The sequence below is a fragment of the Silene latifolia genome, chromosome 11 (assembly GCF_048544455.1).
Source record: "Silene latifolia isolate original U9 population chromosome 11, ASM4854445v1, whole genome shotgun sequence".
NCBI classification, from domain to species: domain Eukaryota; kingdom Viridiplantae; phylum Streptophyta; class Magnoliopsida; order Caryophyllales; family Caryophyllaceae; genus Silene; species Silene latifolia.
In genome coordinates, this window is record NC_133536.1 from 12,724,234 (window position 1) to 12,745,557 (window position 21,324).

The following is a 21,324-nucleotide window of genomic DNA, read 5'->3' on the forward strand; positions in this document are numbered from 1 at the left end:
ATGGAGAAAAAGAAATGGAGAGGATCCATTTCCATTTACTTGTACTATTACTACCATTCAATTTAATATCTTCTTAATTTCTCATTTGTCTTCTTTACTTCTTAACTTACTTCTAGCATACCTCTACTCTTGTTTAGGTTCTAGCTACATCAAAATAAAGCGCATTTAGGCTAGGCTAGGCTAAGATACTATTGTTTCATTGTTTGGTTTATATACTTTTCCTATCTCGGCCAATAGTTTACAATTATTTTATACACAATTATTCGGGTAAGTAGAGAGAAATGTGTATAGTTATTAAAAAATAAAAAATAACTTAAAATGAGGAGGAAATGTAATGGTCTCCACCCACGTTGATTGATTTATTTACTACTTCCTCCACATTTCTATGTTCTTCTCATTTCATTATAATATTAATCACATACGGAGTATAATGGAGAAATGAGAAAAATATTAAAATATGAAGGGAGTAGAAAAGAAAAGTCTAAAATATTGACTGAAACATCAAAAAAGAAAAAGAAAAGAATAAACTATTAACCGAATAACCGGGATAGATGGAGTAACATATTTATTCCAATTCATTTAAATTGGAAAAATAGTGTAGGAGTATATGTTACTCCGTAGTTGATTTGTCTACAATAGAAATTAAAATTTCTCGTTTAGTTTCTCTAGGTAAGTACTAATTCGTGTGAAACTCTAATTTCTATATTCAGTAATTAAAATAATTTATATGAAATGTAATATGCTTAGGAAGCCATATCATAGGAATGACTTTCTCGATTCATAGGTATAATACAAAATCTCATTTAAGAATGTCTTAACTTTAAGCGAGACTTTTTCCATGGTAGATGAATATCGTTCATTTATATATCAACAACTATTTTATTTTATAAATTTAAAAGACTAAGAAAAAAAATGAAAATAATGTGAATATGAGTGGAGTATGGACCATGGAGTGTACAAAAGTACGTAATAATAGCAATCGACAATAGTATATTGTGTAAGAGAGGTAAACTAACAATGCTACCAAGAATCGAGACGCATGCAAAAGACCTCATCATTTTGTCCTCCTCCCTTCCACGCAATAAACTCTGTCTTCTATCTCTCTATTTCCACACTTTCTTTTTGTTACTCCTCTCACTCCTATTCACTCCTATTCCAAATAACCGTTCCATTGTAAAAATGTCACAAGAATTAAGAAAGTGAGTTTAGACCACACAAAACGGACAATGTGACAGTTATGTGAATAGACGGAAATTGAATTGAATTTGGACCACACAACACTTACTAAAAATGGACACTGGGACATTATTGTGAATAGACGGAAATGGACAATGAGACAGTTATCTGGAATAGGAGGGAGTATAATTTACGCTTTTTTGATAGTAGATAAACTAATTCAAGTGAGTAGTGAGTATTGGGTATAGGTACAGACGTACCGTGGTGGAGCCAAGAGAGACTAGCAGGGCCATCGCCCTTGGTAGACAAAAATTTCGTAGTTTTTAGTTAAATTTTTTTGAAATTTTTTCGAGTGTACCTTATAAAATTACTCATTTGCCCCCTCCTAAAATTTTTCGTCTTTCTTAAGTTCAAATCCTGGCTTCGCCACTAACTGGGTAGGAAATAATTGTAAACTTATTCCTCTCTGTTTATCTTAATAATCGTGTATGAAGCGATTGTAAACTATTGAGCAAGACGAAGGGAGTATTTCACTTACTTTTCTTATGTTTCTAGTGATTTCCATTTTTACCCCTAGTAATTTATTTCTTTTTATTTACCTCTTTAGCCATCTTGTCGATCTAACCTTTTGCCATGCCCTAGGTAACTATATCATCAGTCGAATGTACTATATCTATGGATGTTTTCTTGCTGTTTTGGTAACTAAATTGACATGAAAGTTCTGACGCAGGCCACATTGTTTCATTTATTTGGAGCATGAGACATTGTTTTTAATGTACTCTTGAGCATATTCTCAAGTTTTGTACGATTTATATAGCCATATAGGTATGGTCCAATTTTGAATATATGTCTTGGGAATTTTACTTGATTTGTACGTTTAATATTTTATGATGGACTAAACTTTATGGGCTATTAAAAAGAGTTAGTCCAATTATTTTTGTGAATTGTTAATTCGTTATTGTATTTGCTAAATAAAGTTTTATCGAATGCCTTATAAAATTTGAGTTTGTCACTCTTAGGTGGTTAATCTGATATTATATGTTGTTCAGGTTTGTATACTCGAGACTATATTTAGTGCGCACCAAATACATCAACTATGTGTTCCTTTGCGATGGAAAAAAAAAAGTTAGATCACATGCTGTTTACATTAACATTATTTTAGATGGACTAAACTTCATGGAGTAATAAAATAGTTAATTCGATCATCCCTGTGAATCGTCACATATTTGCTAAGAAAGTTTGATGGCATGCCTTATAGATTTTGAGCTTGTCACTATCCTCAGTTGGTTGATCTGATATACGTGGTTTACAGACTATTATGCATGGTCGAGATTTTACTTAGTGTACACTAAAGATAGCGACTGTGTGCAGTGGTTGATCTCAAGTTTTTAGTTAAATTTTCGAAAAAAGTTCAAATTTATCTTATATATGAAATTTCACGTTTGCCTCCGCTGAAATTTTTCGCCCCCCTAACGGGAAATCCTGGCTTTGCCACTAACTGTGTGTTCCTTCATGATCCAAAAAAAAAAAAAGTTTGATTGCATGTTTTCATTAGTTTATGAGTTAGATTAATAAGGTGATAGGTCAAACAGACAAGACACGTGTATTATGCATCAATGGTTAACTATTATCTCGATCAATATTGCATAAACAACTGTTATTTTTCGATTATTTTCCAGAATAAGACTAATATATTTTGTGGTTACAATTTTTTGTTAAAAAGATAACAAGGAACTTGAAATCACACAAAACATACACACCATGCATGTATGATGTATATACATCTCCCCCAACCAACCAAAGTAAAGATATGCATGCATGATAAACATGAATAAGTTTGCGTAAAATATATAAACATTGGACCAAACAAAAGTCCCCAACCTAAATAGCAATCAATAATCACTACAAATAAGTAATACTTTAAAACCTTTAGATTTAGATAACCAATAGTATCCAAAAACACACAAAGAAAGCAACCCAAATTAAAATTGCAAAATTAAACACAAACAAAATACACCAATCAAGTTAGAAAGCTTTGATGATACAAACTTTTGTCTGTGGTTGAACCCACTTAAAAAACCTTCAATACCATCTCTTGCATCTTTTACTTTGTCCCACCCTAAAAACATACAAAAGCACCAAACAAAACTTAACCTCCCCACATATATCACGTCGCCCTTCTCTTTCAAGCTTTCCTATCATGGCATTTTTGCAATTAAGACTTTATTCAAGGACAATCAAACCAACCTATATTTGTTTAAAGGACAATTATCGACGCGTTTTTGAGTTTTGTATGGGACGGTTTATGTATTCTGTCTATTGCAAATTTACAATGAGTTTAATTTGCATTATCTATTACGCGGTTACGTTTGACAAAAAATATGAATGACAGTGTTATACTAGCTAGTTCGTTTTATCTTTATTTTCCCTCTTATTTTCTGAGAACTAAAGTCAACTAGCTGGGCTAATAATTCAACTAACTGAATGAAGCTGTGTTGAACTGGAGTTGAAGTGAAACTTAATTTATGAAGAGATGAGTTGAACTGAATACAACTATACTGGACTGAGATGAACTGAAAAAAAGGCAAAAAAAAAGGCCTAAGTTATACCCCGTATTTCATAATTCAAGTACGGTCATAATTCGTTTTATCTTTATTTTAAATCGGTTTATCATTCAATTCAATTTATCTCGATTAATTAGATAATTTTTCAAAAAATTAAGCTAAATAAATACTCATTAGCCAAATTAAACCTACAATCTCATCATCTAACTTTCAAGTCTATCTAATTATGAAAATTAACAACTCTAAAAATTATGAAAACATTTTTCTTAATTTATTTTATCCTAATGTAGGGTTCATGACTTCATGCTAAGTGGACTTTGCATATTGTATAACCAAGTTGAAAACTTTAACCAACTTTATACACATTTCCTAACTTTCTCACACACCCACTTACACAAACACAAACCATATCACTTTATTTCCACTTCCTCTCTCTAAAATCAATGCAATGTTACAACACTCCATACTTTAGTGTTCAATTACTAGTAGTTTTTACTAGTGTAGAAGAAAAAAAATGCTTCTTATTATTACTACTAAAATTGCACATAATCTTTGCTTTAATTCCCTATTTCAAGCTATCAAATTTAAGGGTGGTAGTTAAAAATTAACTTAATTTTAATAAAGGTGAAAACTTTTTGGTTTTTACCTTAAGATCTTGATTACCCATCTTTTGTTTTCTTGTTTATGTTCAATTTCTCCAATATTTAAGTTTTTTTTTTTTTTTTTTTTAGAATTTTTAGTTGTTGGTTATGGAGTTTATGGTAAAAGATTGGATTTTTATCCATTTTTAGAGGTTTTAGATTGTTGGGTTGTGTTAGAATTGAGAAATATTTAGTGGGTATTGTTTGTTTTTTAGTATTTTCTTAGGTAAATTTCAACATTTTCACTGTTTCATGTTACCTATGGTGTGAATTCTTGAAGGTAAGAAAATAATTCACCCAAAAAAAGAGTAAAAAATACAAAAAATTGATTTTTTTGGTGGGTTTAGCTTAAATTATATAGTTTTTGTTGGAATTGTTGGGTTGCTGACCAAGTGTTTGAGGAATTGACTCTGAGAATTGTGGGGTTTGTTGAGGTTAAGAAGTGATTAAATGATGGCAATGTCCTGCAAGGATGGTAAAGGAGTTATGGATAATGGAAAGTATGTGAGGTATACACCTGAGCAGGTTGAAGCCCTTGAGAGGCTTTATCATGAATGCCCTAAACCGAGTTCCCTTCGTCGTCAGCAGCTCATTCGGGAATGCCCTATTCTCTCTAATATTGAGCCTAAACAAATTAAAGTCTGGTTTCAGAATAGAAGGTATACTTACTTTTGTCATGAATCCAACAATCTTATGGGTTTATGGATTACTTGAATTATTGTGTGTGTAGTATTTTACTATGAAATTATATGTTGTTCATGTGTGTTGTGATAAATCATACTCCCTCTGTCCCAAACTCCCAATTGTTTGTTTACATTTGATTAAAATACCCATCATAAAGAATTCAAAAGTTAAACAAATGAATGAGACGGAGGGAATAAGTACTATGATAGATTATGGTACTGCTAGATAATGCATTTGTCATGTTAGTTGGCTTGGGAAATTTCACATAATGCTGATACAATTCTATTTAAATTTGATATTACTTTAAAATTTTATGCCAAAGCGAGCGACTTCCCCTTTGTGCCCCCTCTCGCTCCACCACTGCTTAGGCCAAAATGTGGAATGTCCATGTGGTGAAATGTCTGTTTGGTGAAATGGAGTTGAAGAATGTGTTAATCTTGTTAATGTTTGACAAGGGTATATTGTTTATGGTTTGGTATGAGACAGATGTAGGGAGAAACAGAGAAAAGAGGCTTCCCGGCTACAAGCTGTGAATAGGAAGCTAACTGCAATGAACAAGCTTTTAATGGAGGAGAATGATAGATTGCAAAAGCAAGTTTCCCATCTTGTTTATGAGAATGGCTACTTTCGCCAGCAGACGCAAAAAGTATGCCTTTTTCTTATGATGAAGTTTGGTGTTAATTCCGATACTGATTAAAGTTCGATACTACCTTGGTTTCACCTTAATTTTCCGGTTTGATTTACGCTATCTCGGAGACGATAATACGACAATATATTAACCATATGCTGGTTTGTTTTGTATGTTGGTTGTTTTTGGTGTTAGGCTGGGATTGCTAGTAAAGATACAAGTTGTGAATCAGTGGTGACGAGTGGTCAACACCAATTGATAACACAACATCCTCCAAGAGATGCTAGTCCTGCAGGGTAAGTGGGGGAATAATTTGATTGTTGTGTCATTTTCAAAAGACATTGGTTTATGTGAACTTTGTTGGGGTGTGGCTGACGAGTTTGTGCTTTTTTTTTGTTCTCTTTCTTTTACTATCTTTCCCAGACTTTTGTCCATTGCAGAAGAAACTTTAGCAGAGTTTCTTTCAAAGGCTACTGGAACTGCTGTTGAGTGGGTCCAAATGCCTGGAATGAAGGTACTTAATTGCCCTTTTGATTCCTCTAATTAATAATTAATTGACTTATTGTGGTTAATTATCTTTTATTAATGGACTTAATAGTTTGTTAAAAACCTACGGGTTATGGGTAACTTCGATTCTTCACTCTTAGGGTTATACTCGTGCTTGACACGATAATTAAGGATATCATTATTGAAATTAAGCCATTAAGGGTATGGCTGTTGAATTTTGTACCTGACCCTTACCAATCACTATGAAGCATTGCCAAAAAGAGAAGCTTGCATGACAACACGGAGAAAGAGACTCTCTTTGGAGCATTTTGTATTATATGTATTGATTGGCCGAGTACAATCTGGTGCACTTGTGTCCGAGTTTGAGCAATATATGTCAAAACATGTGCCTTTAAATGGTTATGGAGACTATGATGAAATAGCTGGAGTTCTGTTGTAGATTTTTTGACTGGCAATAATGATGGAGTGCCTTACTAATCTGTCTGCTAATTTGTGTAGCCTGGTCCGGATTCCATTGGAATCGTTGCTATTTCTCATGGTTGCACTGGAGTGGCAGCACGAGCCTGCGGCCTGGTGGGTCTTGAACCTACCCGGGTACGTGTCTACTGTCTTCAGAGCTTCATATATTGGATTTTTTTTTTCCACTTCTTTCGAACTAGAATGACCTCTAAATTATCTGACAGGTAGCGGAAATCCTCAAGGATCGGCCATCGTGGTTTCGCGATTGCCGAGCCGTGGATGTGCTTAACGTGCTGCCCACTGCAAATGGTGGAACCATTGAGCTGCTTTACATGCAGGTTAGCTTGATGAGTTGACGATGTGAGTTTTGAATTTTTTTATTTTGATGGCTGCTAATATGTGTTGATTTTGTTGTCATCTTATTCGTTTTGTAGCTCTATGCCCCAACAACATTGGCACCTGCCCGTGATTTCTGGTTGCTCAGATATACTTCTGTTATGGAAGATGGTAGTTTGGTGGTAAGTAGTCTCTTATGGTATATTTGTCATTAAAGTTACCTAATATGGTTGTTTCTGCTAACTCCTATGGGTTTATGAATATGAATTAAGACTCAACTACTTTGTAATGTTTTCCATGCATAGGTGTGTGAACGATCACTTAACAATACTCAGAATGGTCCAAGCATGCCTGGTGTGCAGAACTTTGTTAGAGCAGAGATGCTACCAAGTGGGTATCTTATAAGGCCTTGTGAAGGAGGTGGTTCAATAATACACATTGTTGACCATATGGATCTTGAGGTAGAAGATATACATCTCTGAATTATTGATGATGATGATGATTCTACTTAATTCCGATGTTTACTGATTGGTCATATCATGCCTTATACAGCCTTGGAGTGTGCCGGAGGTTCTGCGTCCCTTGTATGAATCGTCAACTGTAGTAGCCCAGAAAACAACATTGGCGGTAAGTTCTCAAATCATGAATTAACGCGGCCAACAGCATCCAATTAATAACATTACCTTAGTGCCTCACGTGGTCAAGGGGTTGGATGTACGCAGCCTCACCTAAGTGTGTTACTAAGACAGCTAACATAAATATGTTGGTTTTCCGATGACTAATAATGGCAATTGCGTCGAAAATGGTATCAAATGATTGTTTCAAGAGAAAATACTTGCAACCCGTCTTGTGCGCCATTTTGCTCTATTTCGTCATAATCTCGAACTAAAGAATAGCGTTAGTGGCTCCATTGGAAGTGGAAACAAAATATGAAGTCTTCGTTGTTCATAGCAATAGGAGAAGTCTTCTTTTTTCGATTGGAAGTGGAAACAAAACAAATGTAGTCGTCATTGTTCATAGCAATAAGAGAAGTCTGGAGCTGAATTTTCTAATGGCTCCCGTATTGGTTTCATTCAGGCACTGCGTCAATTGAGACAGATTGCTCAGGAAATTTCCCAGCCAACAGTGACCAACTGGGGTAGGCGTCCTGCTGCTCTTCGCGCTCTAAGCCAGAGGTTGAGCAGGTAGGTTTATGCTTTAGTTTCGCCATCACTGTGAGTTTATTCTTTGGTTGCTTTCTTACTATCTGGATCTGATAATGTCATTTACCAGGGGTTTTAATGAGGCACTGAATGGGTTTAGTGATGAAGGATGGACAATGATTGGAAATGATGGCGTCGATGATGTCACTGTTCTTGTGAACTCATCACCCGACAAACTGATGACCCTGAACCTTACATATGCTAATGGATTTCCAACTGTGAGCAACACTGTTCTGTGTGCTAAAGCATCTATGCTTTTACAGGTAATTTCAATTTTGTTGGGAATGAAGTTATTGAAATTGTTCTAGACATGCTTTTATAATCTCTCTAGTCTCTCACTCTCTCCCCGCTCCCTCCTTTAAAAAGCCTGGTCAATTATAACAGTAATCTACAGTATCAACTCTTTGAAAGCTTGGATCTTTGTCAATTGTCAATTAGGAGCCTTTCTATTTGGTTTATAGTTTGCATTCCTTCTCGCTGAATGTTGTCCTATCTGGATTGAACTGTCTGAAAATGTGCCAACTGTTTGCGATTTCCGATGCAATGTGTGTTTGTATGCTCTCGTTAAATCTAAATCGTCAAAACATCAAAGTTTCGTGGTTGGACTCCACTGACATTGTTTACGATTTTCGACGCTGTGTATAATTGGATGTTGTTATCGAGCTTAGATTGTCAAAACTTCCAAGTACCTAGAGTGGAATCCACCGACAGTGGTTTGTATATAAGAAGTTGGTAGACAATTGTGTCTACTCGCTCAACTGTGGACAGCTGTATACATAGGTGAAGTTCTTGCAGTTCCGAAGAGTCGTAACAGAATGGATATGGTTTGTTAATCTTATGCTCATGGCTGAGAATGTCAGGATATAAAACTAAATTTCTAGAGTTTAGTCACAGAGGAATATGAAGATGATTTTTGTGACCGTGTCCCTAGTGCCTAGTCCTAGTGAACTTACTGAAGAAGGACCGAAGCAAATGAACTTACTGAAAAATTATACGGAGTATTATTGAAAAATTATTTAGATACGAAGACGGGACGATATCAAAGCAACAAAGGGAGTAAATAATACGGAGTATTAATGAAAAATTATTTACGTCGTTTGAGAACACAAAAGCTGTTTTCTTTCAATTTAGAGATGCATTTCCTGTGATTTTTCTCCCATAATGTTTTTTCCGCTTTCCTGTTGTCGCTTCACATACAGTCGTGTACTCGTGTCTATTCTAATTGTAAGTGGGATAATTTTCTTCTTGGAATACTTGTGACGACCAAGTGATAAAGCTTCAACTTTATTATAGATTTATTCGTACTTTCGTACCACAATAAAAATAATGTCTATTCTCTATTTAAGTTGGCACTAATTTACTCTCTTCATCTGCAGAATGTCCCCCCTGCTGTGCTTCTTAGGTTCCTGAGGGAACACAGATCAGAATGGGCCGACAACAATATTGATACATACTTAGCCGCTGCAACAAAAATTAGTCCCTGTAGCCTTCCTGGAATACGTGTTGGAGGCTTTGGTAATCAAGTTATTCTTCCATTGGCTCATACCATCGAGCACGAAGAGGTAAATATGTAATTCAAATTTTGTATCTGTAAATGCTTACATTTTCATCCTTGATTTTTACACTTTCCTTGTCATTAGCTCTTGGAGGTCATTAAGCTGGAAGGCGTGGTCAGCTGCCATGAAGATGCTATGATGCCACGAGACATGTTCTTGCTACAAGTATGTGCAATTGTTCTATATTACACTTTCTCTTTAACGCTAACATTTCATATTTGTTTCTTTGAAAACTTCACAAATATGGTTGCCCATCAATTCCTGTCATCTGGTTTCGTATCTATATATTATGTTAATTTAATCTTTCCTTTTGTGTTTCTTTGAACTCGTGGATTGTTTGTTTTCCAAGGGTATATCCTTAGGTTCGTGTCAAATAGATGCCGTGCCACTTTTGAAACTAGTGTGATGAATTATTGACTTAACCTTGCCACTTCAGAGCGTTGGGCGTGCACATTTTGAAAGTTCTTGTTTTTAGCTGAATATTAAAGCTCAATTTTTTTTGTGATTTTCACAAGCTTTGGTCCCAAAAATAAATTGGGTTATCTAATAAGAAGAATCACAAGTGACCATGATTTAGCAAATCAAGTTAAAGGTTGAAGCTAGCTTCAACACAGCGATATGCTCCATTCGCAATTTGGTGAAATTTAAATTTGATAGATTCTTGAGTCAGACATATAAATTTGTGAATATTCAAACTTTTTTTGGTGTACGATCTGGTTCATTGTATTGTGATGTTGGAAGGAAATTAATACTTACTTCAGTTGAGCTTGAAGTATACAGTAGTAATGCTGATCCTGTAAATATAATTATCAAACTGAACCTTGATGTTTGATGTACATTAGCTGGTTTGTGGGATCCATCCCAGTATGAAGTGTCGGGTAGATTGCATGAATTGTCTGGGATAAAACTAAGGGAACATCATTCAAGTTAAGTGTGATTTCATTCTTACCACAAAATTTAGGCACTTAGAACTCAAAGTTCCTTTGGTTATCTTATCAAATTCTGATATTATTAATACTTCAAATCATGATGTTGCATTCATTGGTGTTCCTTTAGGTTTATCCCAGAGAAACAGTAAAATATACTACATATTTGTCATTTTTAAGGAATTTAGTATCATCGTCATTATGTATCTCATTTTTGCTAATTATTATGAGCCTGCCATGTTTTGTCAAGGATGTTGTTTGATGACTTTGAAAAATAAACTTCTACTACAGCTGTGCAGTGGAATGGATGAGAATGCTGTTGGCACATGTTCAGAGCTTGTATTTGCACCTATAGATGCATCCTTTGCTGATGACGCTCCGCTTCTGCCTTCTGGTTTTCGCATCATCCCCCTTGATTCTTCTAAGGTTTCCCTTTAAGACCTATCTGATTTGATACAATTGTAGTTATGTCAATGGGTCGGATCGGAATCCATATCTGAACCGGATTCTGTTGGATCCATGAGGTTCAACCTAGGTTGAGATACGATCCTGATTGGCAGGATAAAAAATCCTATAATCCAGCTCTGGATCCATTAGTCTAGGGTTCAACAGATCCGGCATGGATTCTAGAAAGTTTGTCTATTTGTGCAATTTTCTAATCTCAAAGATGAGTTGCGGACCCTGGTCCGTTTCCCGTAAATGGATTCTTATCCGACCCATCAGTGTTGCATATGGGTCTGCAGTGTCTGATCCAGCAGATCCTCTGCCATCACTATCCGTGTCAGCTTGATGGCTCATATGTGCTCTCTCTCTTTTGCTGGTGTGTTGAATTAAATCAGGAGGCCTCTAGCCCAAACCGGACATTGGATCTTGCTTCTGCTCTTGAAGTTGGGACATCTGTAAGTAAATCGGCTGCAGACAATTCTGGTTCAGGTGGTAATGTGAGATCCGTGATGACTATAGCGTTCCAATTTGCCTTTGAAAGTCATCTGCAAGACAATGTGGCTTCTATGGCTCGGCAGTATGTCAGAAGCATTATATCTTCAGTTCAGAGGGTGGCTTTGGCGCTCTCTCCTCATATGGGCTCTCAAGCTGGACTTAGATCGCCTCTTGGCAATCCTGAAGCCCTCACTTTAGCTTGTTGGATCTGCCAGAGTTACAGGTGTGCCTTTCGTTTGCTCTATATTTGTATGCACAAAAAACTTGCATTTGCGCTATGTTCATAAGGCCGTAAATATAATTGGTACGGGACATTGTACTGAGCTTTCTTTAGCCAGCTCTGGTATATGCCATAATAAGTTTACGTTTTTACATTAACATTTTGTAAAACTACTCATTAGGAAATAAATACCTCTACCATAAACTGTGGTGGACTGGTGGTTACTAAAATGTCTCTTAATTAGTAATCAAGTCAATAATACTCCGTATGTTAAACTGACTGACTTGCGACATTGTGAACGGCATAAGTTAAACCAACTTAATATAACTCTTCCTGTTCTGAGGATTTTGCATAACAGACTTTGTATTTTCAATACCTGGATAAGATCGTGTGTGTCGAACGCGTTAGCCCGCCATAGGCTAAAGCCTTTGACGGACTGGTCAGTGGAGTAATGTTGTTCCAAGCTGTGTTACCTCGACTCTTCGACACGGTGTCGTGTCTTGACGCGTGTCGGATACGGCTATTTGGTCTAAATTGAATTGTCGTAGTGTCATGTCGGGCACGCGACACTGCAGGTAAGTAAAGTGTGAGAGTAACATATGTTCCAAGGGTTATACTTCATGTCTTCATCTTTGCCAGTTCTGGTTTCGGGCTGAACTTAATCCAAAGTGATTGTGAAGTACAATCTAAGTAATACAATCGATACATTTCTAGTTAATTTTCAAATTCAGAAATGTATACTTTCCATAAAAATTTTCAGCAAATGCTATTTTTCCAGATGCTCCTTACTTTCGATGCTGAGCAGGTTTTTCTTTTGATTCGCAGATGCTTCTTAGGCACAGAGCTTCTCAAATCAGCTGGCGATGGTGGTGATGCTGTGCTGAAGAGTCTTTGGAGCCACTCAGATGCTATCATGTGTTGTTCCTTGAAGGTAATCTTATTTGGCTCTCTTCCCTTTTTCATCATTTGTATACTCGGCGGGGATACATTTGTTTTATTTGCTTTCAAAAAAAGGTGGCAGCCGAGTTGGGCTTCATCGACCAGTTCAGATTATTACCTATCGCAGATCACCTCAAATTATTACTGATCATAGATCACCTAGGGTTGTTTTGGTTCCGGTTTGGCTAGGATAGGGTTGCACAGACTATTGGTTTGCCATCAGGTCGAGTTGGTTATGTTTCATTAAAATTTCTGGTTTTACTATGTCGGGTTTCAAGCAGTTTGGGGTGGGTCACAATGTCACATTTTGCCAACTCTAGCGTCGGAGTGCAACATGTTACGATTATATGATACTCCCTCCGTCCCAGTGATTTTTGCTTACCTTTGATTAAAATACTCCTCACAAAGAAATGAAAGAATATAAAAGGTAAACAAATGACTTAGACAAAGGGGGTATTTCTTATCTGTTACTCTATCCGTTCCACTTTTGTTTGCGTTTGACAAGGTCGGCTCCTAGAAAAATGGGGTAATTCCTAAGAATTTGAGGGAGTATCATATGTTCCCTGGGACACTGGGAGTTATTGCATCGTAATTCTAGTTTTTGTAAGAAAAAATTTTTAGTGAAGATATGTGACATCGGGAAATTTTAAGCTCATAGCCGGACTTTATTCTTCTCTCGTAGTAATATTATTATCATGGAACAGCCTCGTGAGAATTTGCGTTCTTCAATTTGGTGCTCTTCCGTTAATACCAATTGCTTAAGCGGGTTGTAAACTCTTACAGGCTGTGCCAGTTTTCACCTTTGCGAATCAGGCAGGTCTAGACATGCTCGAAACAACCTTGGTTGCCCTGCAAGACATCACACTAGAGAAAATTCTCGATGACCATGGCCGAAAGACTCTTTGCTCTGAGTTTCCACATATTCTACAACAGGTCCTAAACCCCAACCCCTCGCTCTAATAAATCAATTTCATAACATTACTTGTTTTTTTGTTGCTAAAATAAAATGTTTCTTGCAATTTCAGGGTTTTGCTTGTCTTCAAGGCGGGATCTGCCTATCGAGCATGGGGCGTCCAGTTTCATACGAAAGGGCAGTGGCTTGGAAGGTTCTAAACGAGGAAGAAAACGCTCATTGCATTTGCTTTATGTTTATCAACTGGTCTTTCGTTTGATAGCCTGCCCTAGTAACTCGAGTCTAGACGGGTTGAAGTCAAGTAGTAGTAAATCAGGCTATAAAATTACTTTTATGTCCCTTTCGCAAACTATCTATTATGCAAGGTTCAGCTAGGCAGACTCAGACCTAGAACTGCTTTCCCCGTTGTTTATCTAGTTACCCTAATTATGGCTTGACAGATGCCAGCAAACCGTGGCTGTGTGTTTTAATATGATGCAATCTAGACGGTGTTTGTTGTGCTGATGTTCTCATCGACATATTCAGATTTGGTTTTTGGGTCTCAAGGGGAGCTTAGCTACCTGTCCCTGGTGTTTTCATGGGAACTCCTGAATGAAAAGGCGTGGAAAGGCCCGTCCTTCCTTTCTAAGAGAGGAGCGTGGCAAAGGCCTTGCTTTAAAATAGGCTTGGTCTTTGCAGGAATACTTCTACTCGCATCAGGTGAGACTACCGAGTAGTGTCGTCTTGGGATGTGAAATTCGGGTTTAGGTTCCCCAATGTCAATACGCAAAAGCTCTCTATTAGTCCGGTCTGATTAAAGGTATGGGGTGAAAAGCAGTTCATAGATTATACATCTGAGGTAGTAACTTTTATTGTTTATTTTATGAGTTTTGTTTTAAAGTTTTTGAGTTCTGCCTTAGTATAAAGTTTTTGAGCACATTTACTAAAACATTACATTAAAAAAATATAATATTGCTCAAAAACTATATTTATAAATGGTAATATGCTCAGAAAAAATGTGTATATGCTCAAAAACTACAAGGTCTGAGGTACTACCTCAGATGCGTAATCCTTTTTCTCGGTGAAAAGGGAGAGAATGCAAGAGGGAGGAACGAAATTAGGTAAAGGATTATCGTAGTCTCGTAGATACTCGTAAAATTAAGCGGCTCTATAAAATGTTGGATACTGCTCCCTATTTTATATATTTCGCTAATTTTAAATTTTTGGACTTGAAATTATTTTTGCACTCACAAGTCACAATCTTAGTAATTCGTGTTATCGTGTATAGGAATGACAATTATGGCCCAAACCGAACCGACCCAAAGGAAAACATTTGATCCAAACCCAACTCTTAATAACCCATACCCGATCCACTATTTAAAAATCCATATCCAAATTCACAATTGAAAAACCCGAACTAAATCAAAACCCGATCCATTTGTACCCGAACTCGATCCAATCAAATATTTTTGAAAATTTAGGCTTTATTGTACTTGAAATTTCAATTTTATCATATAAAAGGAACTTTTTATATAGTCAAATCAAGTTTTAGATCGGATTTTGGATTTAGAGCGGGTGTGGATTCGGAAAAAGTATAGTAGATTGGGTATGGATTTTGAAATTTTGGATATGGATCGGGTTTGGATATGGATCGATGATCCACTAAATTGTTAGTGGATCAGGTTTGGATCTTGCAAAACCCAATCCAACCCGATCGATTGCCTCCCCTAATCGTGTATGGTGTATATAGTATGGTGTATATAACTTAGATAATTACTCCGTATTATTTTTATTTTACTCCTACTGAATGTTCAACACTTCTACCCCTTTAGTCACTAAAAAATAAAACTAATTATCTTCCCCTTTTACCTCTGAATATTTGTCTCTGTAAATTGGAACATTTCAAGAGACTAGAGAGTCGTCAATATTTGAAGGTCGTTTAATAATTTTATAGCGACTAATGTTTACAAGACACCGTATCCTTATCGACTGCGACAAGCCGACAATTGTATGATTATGGTGAGTAGATGATTAATTTTTTTTTTTCCGTAAATTCTATGTATGTAGATAGAAGGACAATAAAAACATCGTTAATAAAATTATTATTTTGAAATAAAAGTACAACTTAGTGGCTTACATAAATACTTTTATCGGCTTAAAAACTTTCCAACACAAAAAAAGAAAAGGGTACAAGGATGTCTTTGATCTAAACCAAACCAACAAAGCCACTCAAATGAAGCAATGAACCCACTCAAAAACCATCATAAAAGGGTAAAAACAACATCAAAGTGGTTTAACACTACTCCATAAGCTTCATTAGTTAACATATGTCAGCTCACTTAATTGATAAATTTGTTAAATGTCGACTGGTTCCCTCGGTGGATTTGCGACCCAAAAAAAGAGTAATTCACAATTTTTGGAAAAAACCCTCAAGGAAAGGTGCTAGTATATATAAGACCAAATTTGAAAACCATGCCAATATACATAACCTAGTCCTTTATTGTAAGGCTATTCATCATGGAAGGCATACAACTTGAGCTCCTAGTAATACCACCTTTCTTCACACCTTTCATGTCTCTAGGGCTCAAAGACTTTGCCCTAGTCCTAAAACTCTTCTTCATAATCTCCCTCATTGCCTCGGCTTGGCATAACACCGGGTACGCCCTTCCGAACTTGTTAAACCTTACACAATGACTCATATGTGTTTCTAGGGCTTCCTTACATTGTCCTCCATTTTTTCCCATTTCTTCCTTAACCGCCTCAGAGCACAACCCACATATCCACTTCCCTAAGAACTTATCGCGAATATTCTTTATGTATTCGGGTGTGTACTCCTCACTCATTCCACAACATTCACACTTTGCATCCTCAGCTGCTTCTGAGATAACTGGGAGTACTGCTTTCGACTCCTCCAGCTCTACTCTGTCGATCTCCTTGCTTAGTTCAAAAGCAAAGTCTGAGACCGTCCTCTTTAGACCGTCCTTTGATAGCTTTGGTGGCCTACTAAATGTATCGGATGGCGGCCTGGGGAAGGATACCAAGGTTGTTGCTTCTCCATGTGGTGGTGCCATGACAAATAAAACCCTAGAAGAAACTTGATGCCCAAGAAATGTATAACCCTAGTTTTATAATGTGGTATAAGAGTAGTTTTGTTTATAGTATGAATTGAGATGCAATGTGTGTAAGATTAAGTGTTACAAAGTGACATATTTATAGTAACATAATGTATAAAAAGTTAGGGACTAGAACATAAAATCTGTGGACGAATAGTTGCAACTCATGACTTGAATAAAGAGAAGAACACGTGAGTTGATAATCCATGTCATTGTCTAGATATTTCTTGAATTTTAACGTAAAACCACAAGTTTATGTATGTATAAGTTGAGTAATACATATAATTTCCGTGAGTTTGCATGAAAAAGTTGTGGTTGGTTGCTTAGTTAACATCTTTTCTTTTTAAGCGGGTCTCTTTTAAGACGGACATATTTGTCTTAAGCTTAAAATATGTGTCAAATACCAGCTTTTCGCATATCTCTAGAAATTACTGTATGCTGTTGCCCATCTATTATATTCAGCCCGTTTTATGTTTAAGATGAATATATTTGTCTTAAACAAGAATTCGTGTTTCTTTATATATTTAGTTTGTAAACTGTTACTTATTCATTTCTGTGGGCGTAGTAGTTAGTTGAATAGTTGATGGAGATGGTGATGGAAATGGTAAGAGATGTGGCTAAGATGTTTTGTGAGCCGAGTTGTGGCCGTTAATCGTCGGAAAAGATACTGTTCACGTTACATTCTATCTAAAGTCTACTTGCTGCATGCATGAACTTTGCTATGGATTTGTGGTTAAGTGAAAACCACATACTTAGTAGGTATAGTTTAAGGTTTTTCTCCCTTTGAATAAATACTTGGTAGTGTATATTTAGTGTTAATGCTCGAAGAGTAAGTTCTAGTAAGAGTTGGACAGTTAACAATCATCTTCAAAGTGAAAAAGACATGCAAGTTAAGTAGTTTATTGACTTTCTTTTGAATATGGTATGACATCTCCAAGTAAGACTGATAGTGATAGGGCGCCACCCGGTGACGCCCAAATTGGGTGCCACCCTCTCACAACCCTTTTTAATTGAAGGGGTCCCCACTCACCCCATGTGAGAGGGTGGCACCCAAATTAGGTGTCACCGGGTGGCGCCCTTTCATTTTCCATTTATAAAACATCAAATCTAAATCATATCCCTTCACCAATGCACCATACCCATCAAGCCTATGTGTACTAAACAATCATATATCGGTGCATTATGTTATACATAAAGTAAGTCTCTTATAAAATGCGTTTACAAAATAAATTAAATATTGTAAAATCATTTATGGAGTATAAGAGACTTTGATATCCCTATTAATGGTGATTGGTATAAGTTATTTTAAGAGGATTAATGTTTTGCGAAAGCGTCGATACCTTTTAACGAACCACTTCTAAGTCAGTGTCTCCGGTCCATTTACTCTACCAATATGGGACATGAGTTTGCACCATAACAATCTTCTCTCCTAAAACAAAGGACCATCATCTTAACTCGGACCTTGAACTCCATGGAGAACTTCCAACACCATGCAACCCCAATTTCTAAGCAACCCAAGCATCACCAAGTCTTGATAAGCTCCGCTTAACTGACACACCATACTACCTAACCATGTCTGCACTACATGTCACCGCTTGGTCAAGTAAGTGCTCTCATCTGCTCCTTGTCCTGTATGTCCATGTGCCCCACTTGGGACTGTGCTACACATGCATATCGAACGGACGATCCCCTGCGTCCAATATACCCTGGAGTGGGTTTGTCACTTCAGAAGTCTTAGAACGAAACGGTTTATGGCATCTAACCTGGTAAAGACCCATCAGCAAACCTGTGACACCTAACCTAATAAGAGACACCTGATCAACAATTCTAGTACACAAACGGTCTCTAGTATCCCACAAGACTTATGACGCCTTTTATCCCATGGACTTGATATTTGCAATCAGTTTGTCAGAATGAGCCCAGGTTTCCATGATTCGCGAATGCTATCTATTTCACTCTCCAAGCTCCACCGCATTTGTACGTTGTAGGGCCTAAGCCCAAGTTTAACCTTGGGCTCTGATACCACTTGTTATGCGGAAGCGCCGATACCTTTTTGTTGGGTCTCTATTGCATCAGTAGCCCTATTCCATAATAGTGTACAATATTGTTCGTTTTGGGTCGTCAAGTGCTCACGGATTTAATCTTGACTTTTTTCTAAAAAGGCCTGTGACACCCCGCGATAACGCGGAAAACATAACTAATAAAATGCTGAAACTTAGGGAATTTTTAAAAACTTTTAAAATTTAAAGTGCGGGTTCACCAAAATCTAAAACATAAATAGAGAGTGCGGAAATAAAAATTTTAAATTATACAAACGTGATAGTCAAGGTGAGGGAAAATATATCCCTTGAATGACAATACAAAAAAACGTAGGTCTAAAACGATCCTAATAAACCAACTACTAGACCGTAGTGCTCGCTAGCTCACACATGTCTTCACCCCACGGATGCACCACTAATACCTGTCATTCATGTAAACATGAACGCCACCGTCAGTGGGGAGTATCTCAAGGTTCTCCCAGCCACAAATTGTCGAAACGAACATAATAAAGAACTAAAACAGGTAGTCATGTGAGACTCTTACAAAAATATGGATATCAAGTTTATGTTTAAACATGGTAATTAAATGAGATGGAACAAGATAAATCAACATTAGCATGATAACGGTTAAACTACTCATGTGAGGCAATTAAATAATATGAAAGGCAAGAATACGATGATCTATACCAAAGCACGCAATTCAAGGAAATTCGACATAGATGTGAGATTAGAGTCCGAATCAAGTGAAGCAGTTAAGTAAGGGATCAACCAATGCAATTTACAAGAATACAAATTGCAGCCATTATTTGGAAAACCACTTAGCAAACATTGTACGGGACGTGGCCACTAATGTCACATTCATACTTATGGCTTGCATCTCACCATAAGAACGGATGGGAACATCAATCCCGACGATCATATCGCAACTAGAGGGCTTATAGCTCACCCCTAGTGTCCGATAGGACCAAGACAAACAACAGACAAATACCAATATCTAAACCAAGCAAGACCTTTACTACTCATATATCAAAATATAATTCCCCTGGTAGGACGACAATGGTACTCCCAAGACTCACCTAGTCTAAATCGCCGAGACTCTCGGGACAAGATACGTTCCCGATTCGACATGCGGCAGAACGGTCCGCATCCAAGACTCGAAGACAGATCGGAAATCGAGAACCCACAATCGGCAGGACAGTCCGAAAGAGGCGGAAGATATGAGCTAAACCCACAATCGGCAGGACAGTCCGAAAGAGGCGCAAAGACAAGTCAAGCAAAAAGGTATAGCATAAAGGCATTATCAAAAGAATACGACTCAACCAAGCGATACGAATCAACTTGGAAAGAGACTACTACAAGTAATGAACCGATGATAATCCAAGTGAGACATTTCATGCCAAATCATAATCATGAATATGAATAAGTAACCCATTTCCTCAATATTTGTCACTTGAATAAAAATGTAAACAAACGGAGATGAACCATTTATAATAAGCAAAACAAGCATCCAATTATAAATGACTCAATTTAATTAAACAAGTAGAATAATTCACTCATGTTTGAGATACGATAAATAAATGAGAATGAACGGATTAAAAATTCATATTATAGGTAAATGAGACATTTCATCAATTTTGACTTGGATAAATAATAAATTCCACATTTATGATTAATGTGAGAAAAATATATGAATGAACAATATTTAACGAATTAGGTTATATAAAGCATGAGATGGGATTTAAATAATTCAAATAACCAACTTGCGCCAAAACAATCCATAACTACGACTCAAATAGCTGTTTGGCAGCACCCACACATGGCCTTACAGCTAAACATACACGGCCTCAACCCGTGCCCCGGCCAGGCCACTGCCCAGGCCACGGCCAGGCCATGGCCAGGCCACCCGACTCGCCAAAACCAGGCCATAAAGCAGGCCCAAGCAAACTGCACACAACCACCAAAACAGAATGTGAACACTATCATAAAGGGTTGCTAAAGCAGTCGCGTACACCACCTACCAACGCTACATTTCCCGTCTCAAAACAGTCCTATAACACCTTGCACATGGTTGCCCACAACAACCCATCTACAACCTGCAAAAACCAACCAAAACCTACACAAGTAACCTGCAAAACAGACCAATTGCAGCCGTGAAAAGCAATGCCAAAGCAGACCGTGAAAAGCAGGCCAATGCAGGCTCTGAACCATCCAGTTGCAGGCCAAAACAGGTCGTGACAGACAACCACTCGACTGCCCACAACCCGCGGCCATGCCGTCCCTAACACAGCCCATAAACCACCACCTTTACGCCCCAATAACAACACCACAAACCCGACAATTTACCACCCAAAACAGCCTCATAACTAAGGCACTTAAAGACAAAAATTAAAGTATGAAGAAGGTAGAATTCACTCACTTGAATCACCCATTTCATAAAACCATGTAACCATAAGACTAGAATTTACTTCAAACCAAAAATGCGACCGTCTCAAATACTACAACA

At 37.1% G+C, this 21,324-nt stretch overlaps 2 protein-coding genes across 2 annotated transcripts; one reads left to right on the top strand and one right to left on the bottom strand.

Annotated features, from left to right (window-relative positions):
- The first annotated feature begins 4,127 nt into the window (after positions 1 to 4,127).
- On the top strand, positions 4,128 to 14,194 carry LOC141611097 (homeobox-leucine zipper protein ATHB-15-like). Its single transcript, XM_074429511.1, has 18 exons — positions 4,128 to 5,040; positions 5,552 to 5,711; positions 5,889 to 5,989; positions 6,117 to 6,207; positions 6,699 to 6,794; positions 6,884 to 6,997; positions 7,094 to 7,177; positions 7,301 to 7,456; positions 7,548 to 7,622; positions 8,073 to 8,179; positions 8,268 to 8,460; positions 9,574 to 9,759; positions 9,838 to 9,918; positions 10,971 to 11,105; positions 11,519 to 11,841; positions 12,664 to 12,769; positions 13,561 to 13,710; positions 13,803 to 14,194. Exons 1-18 carry the CDS (start codon positions 4,832 to 4,834, stop codon positions 13,947 to 13,949), a joined length of 2,514 nt encoding a protein of 837 aa, XP_074285612.1. The 5' UTR covers positions 4,128 to 4,831; the 3' UTR covers positions 13,950 to 14,194.
- Positions 14,195 to 16,158: 1,964 nt separating this feature from the next.
- Positions 16,159 to 16,740, bottom strand: LOC141612926 (uncharacterized). Its single transcript, XM_074431675.1, has one exon. The coding sequence runs from the start codon at positions 16,738 to 16,740 to the stop codon at positions 16,159 to 16,161; it is 582 nt and encodes a 193-aa protein (XP_074287776.1).
- Between the last annotated feature and the right edge of the window lie 4,584 nt (positions 16,741 to 21,324).

Bases quoted from the DNA above. Each gene is read 5' to 3' on its own strand.
- LOC141611097 (XM_074429511.1), top strand. From the start codon at position 4,832: ATGATGGCAATGTCCTGCAAGGATGGTAAAGGAGTTATGGATAATGGA. The intron at 9,760-9,837 runs GTAAATATGTAA...CCTTGTCATTAG, and splicing joins ATACCATCGAGCACGAAGAG to CTCTTGGAGGTCATTAAGCT. The intron at 13,711-13,802 runs GTCCTAAACCCC...TTGCAATTTCAG, and splicing joins TTCCACATATTCTACAACAG to GGTTTTGCTTGTCTTCAAGG.
- LOC141612926 (XM_074431675.1), bottom strand. From the start codon at position 16,740: ATGGCACCACCACATGGAGAAGCAACAACCTTGGTATCCTTCCCCAGG.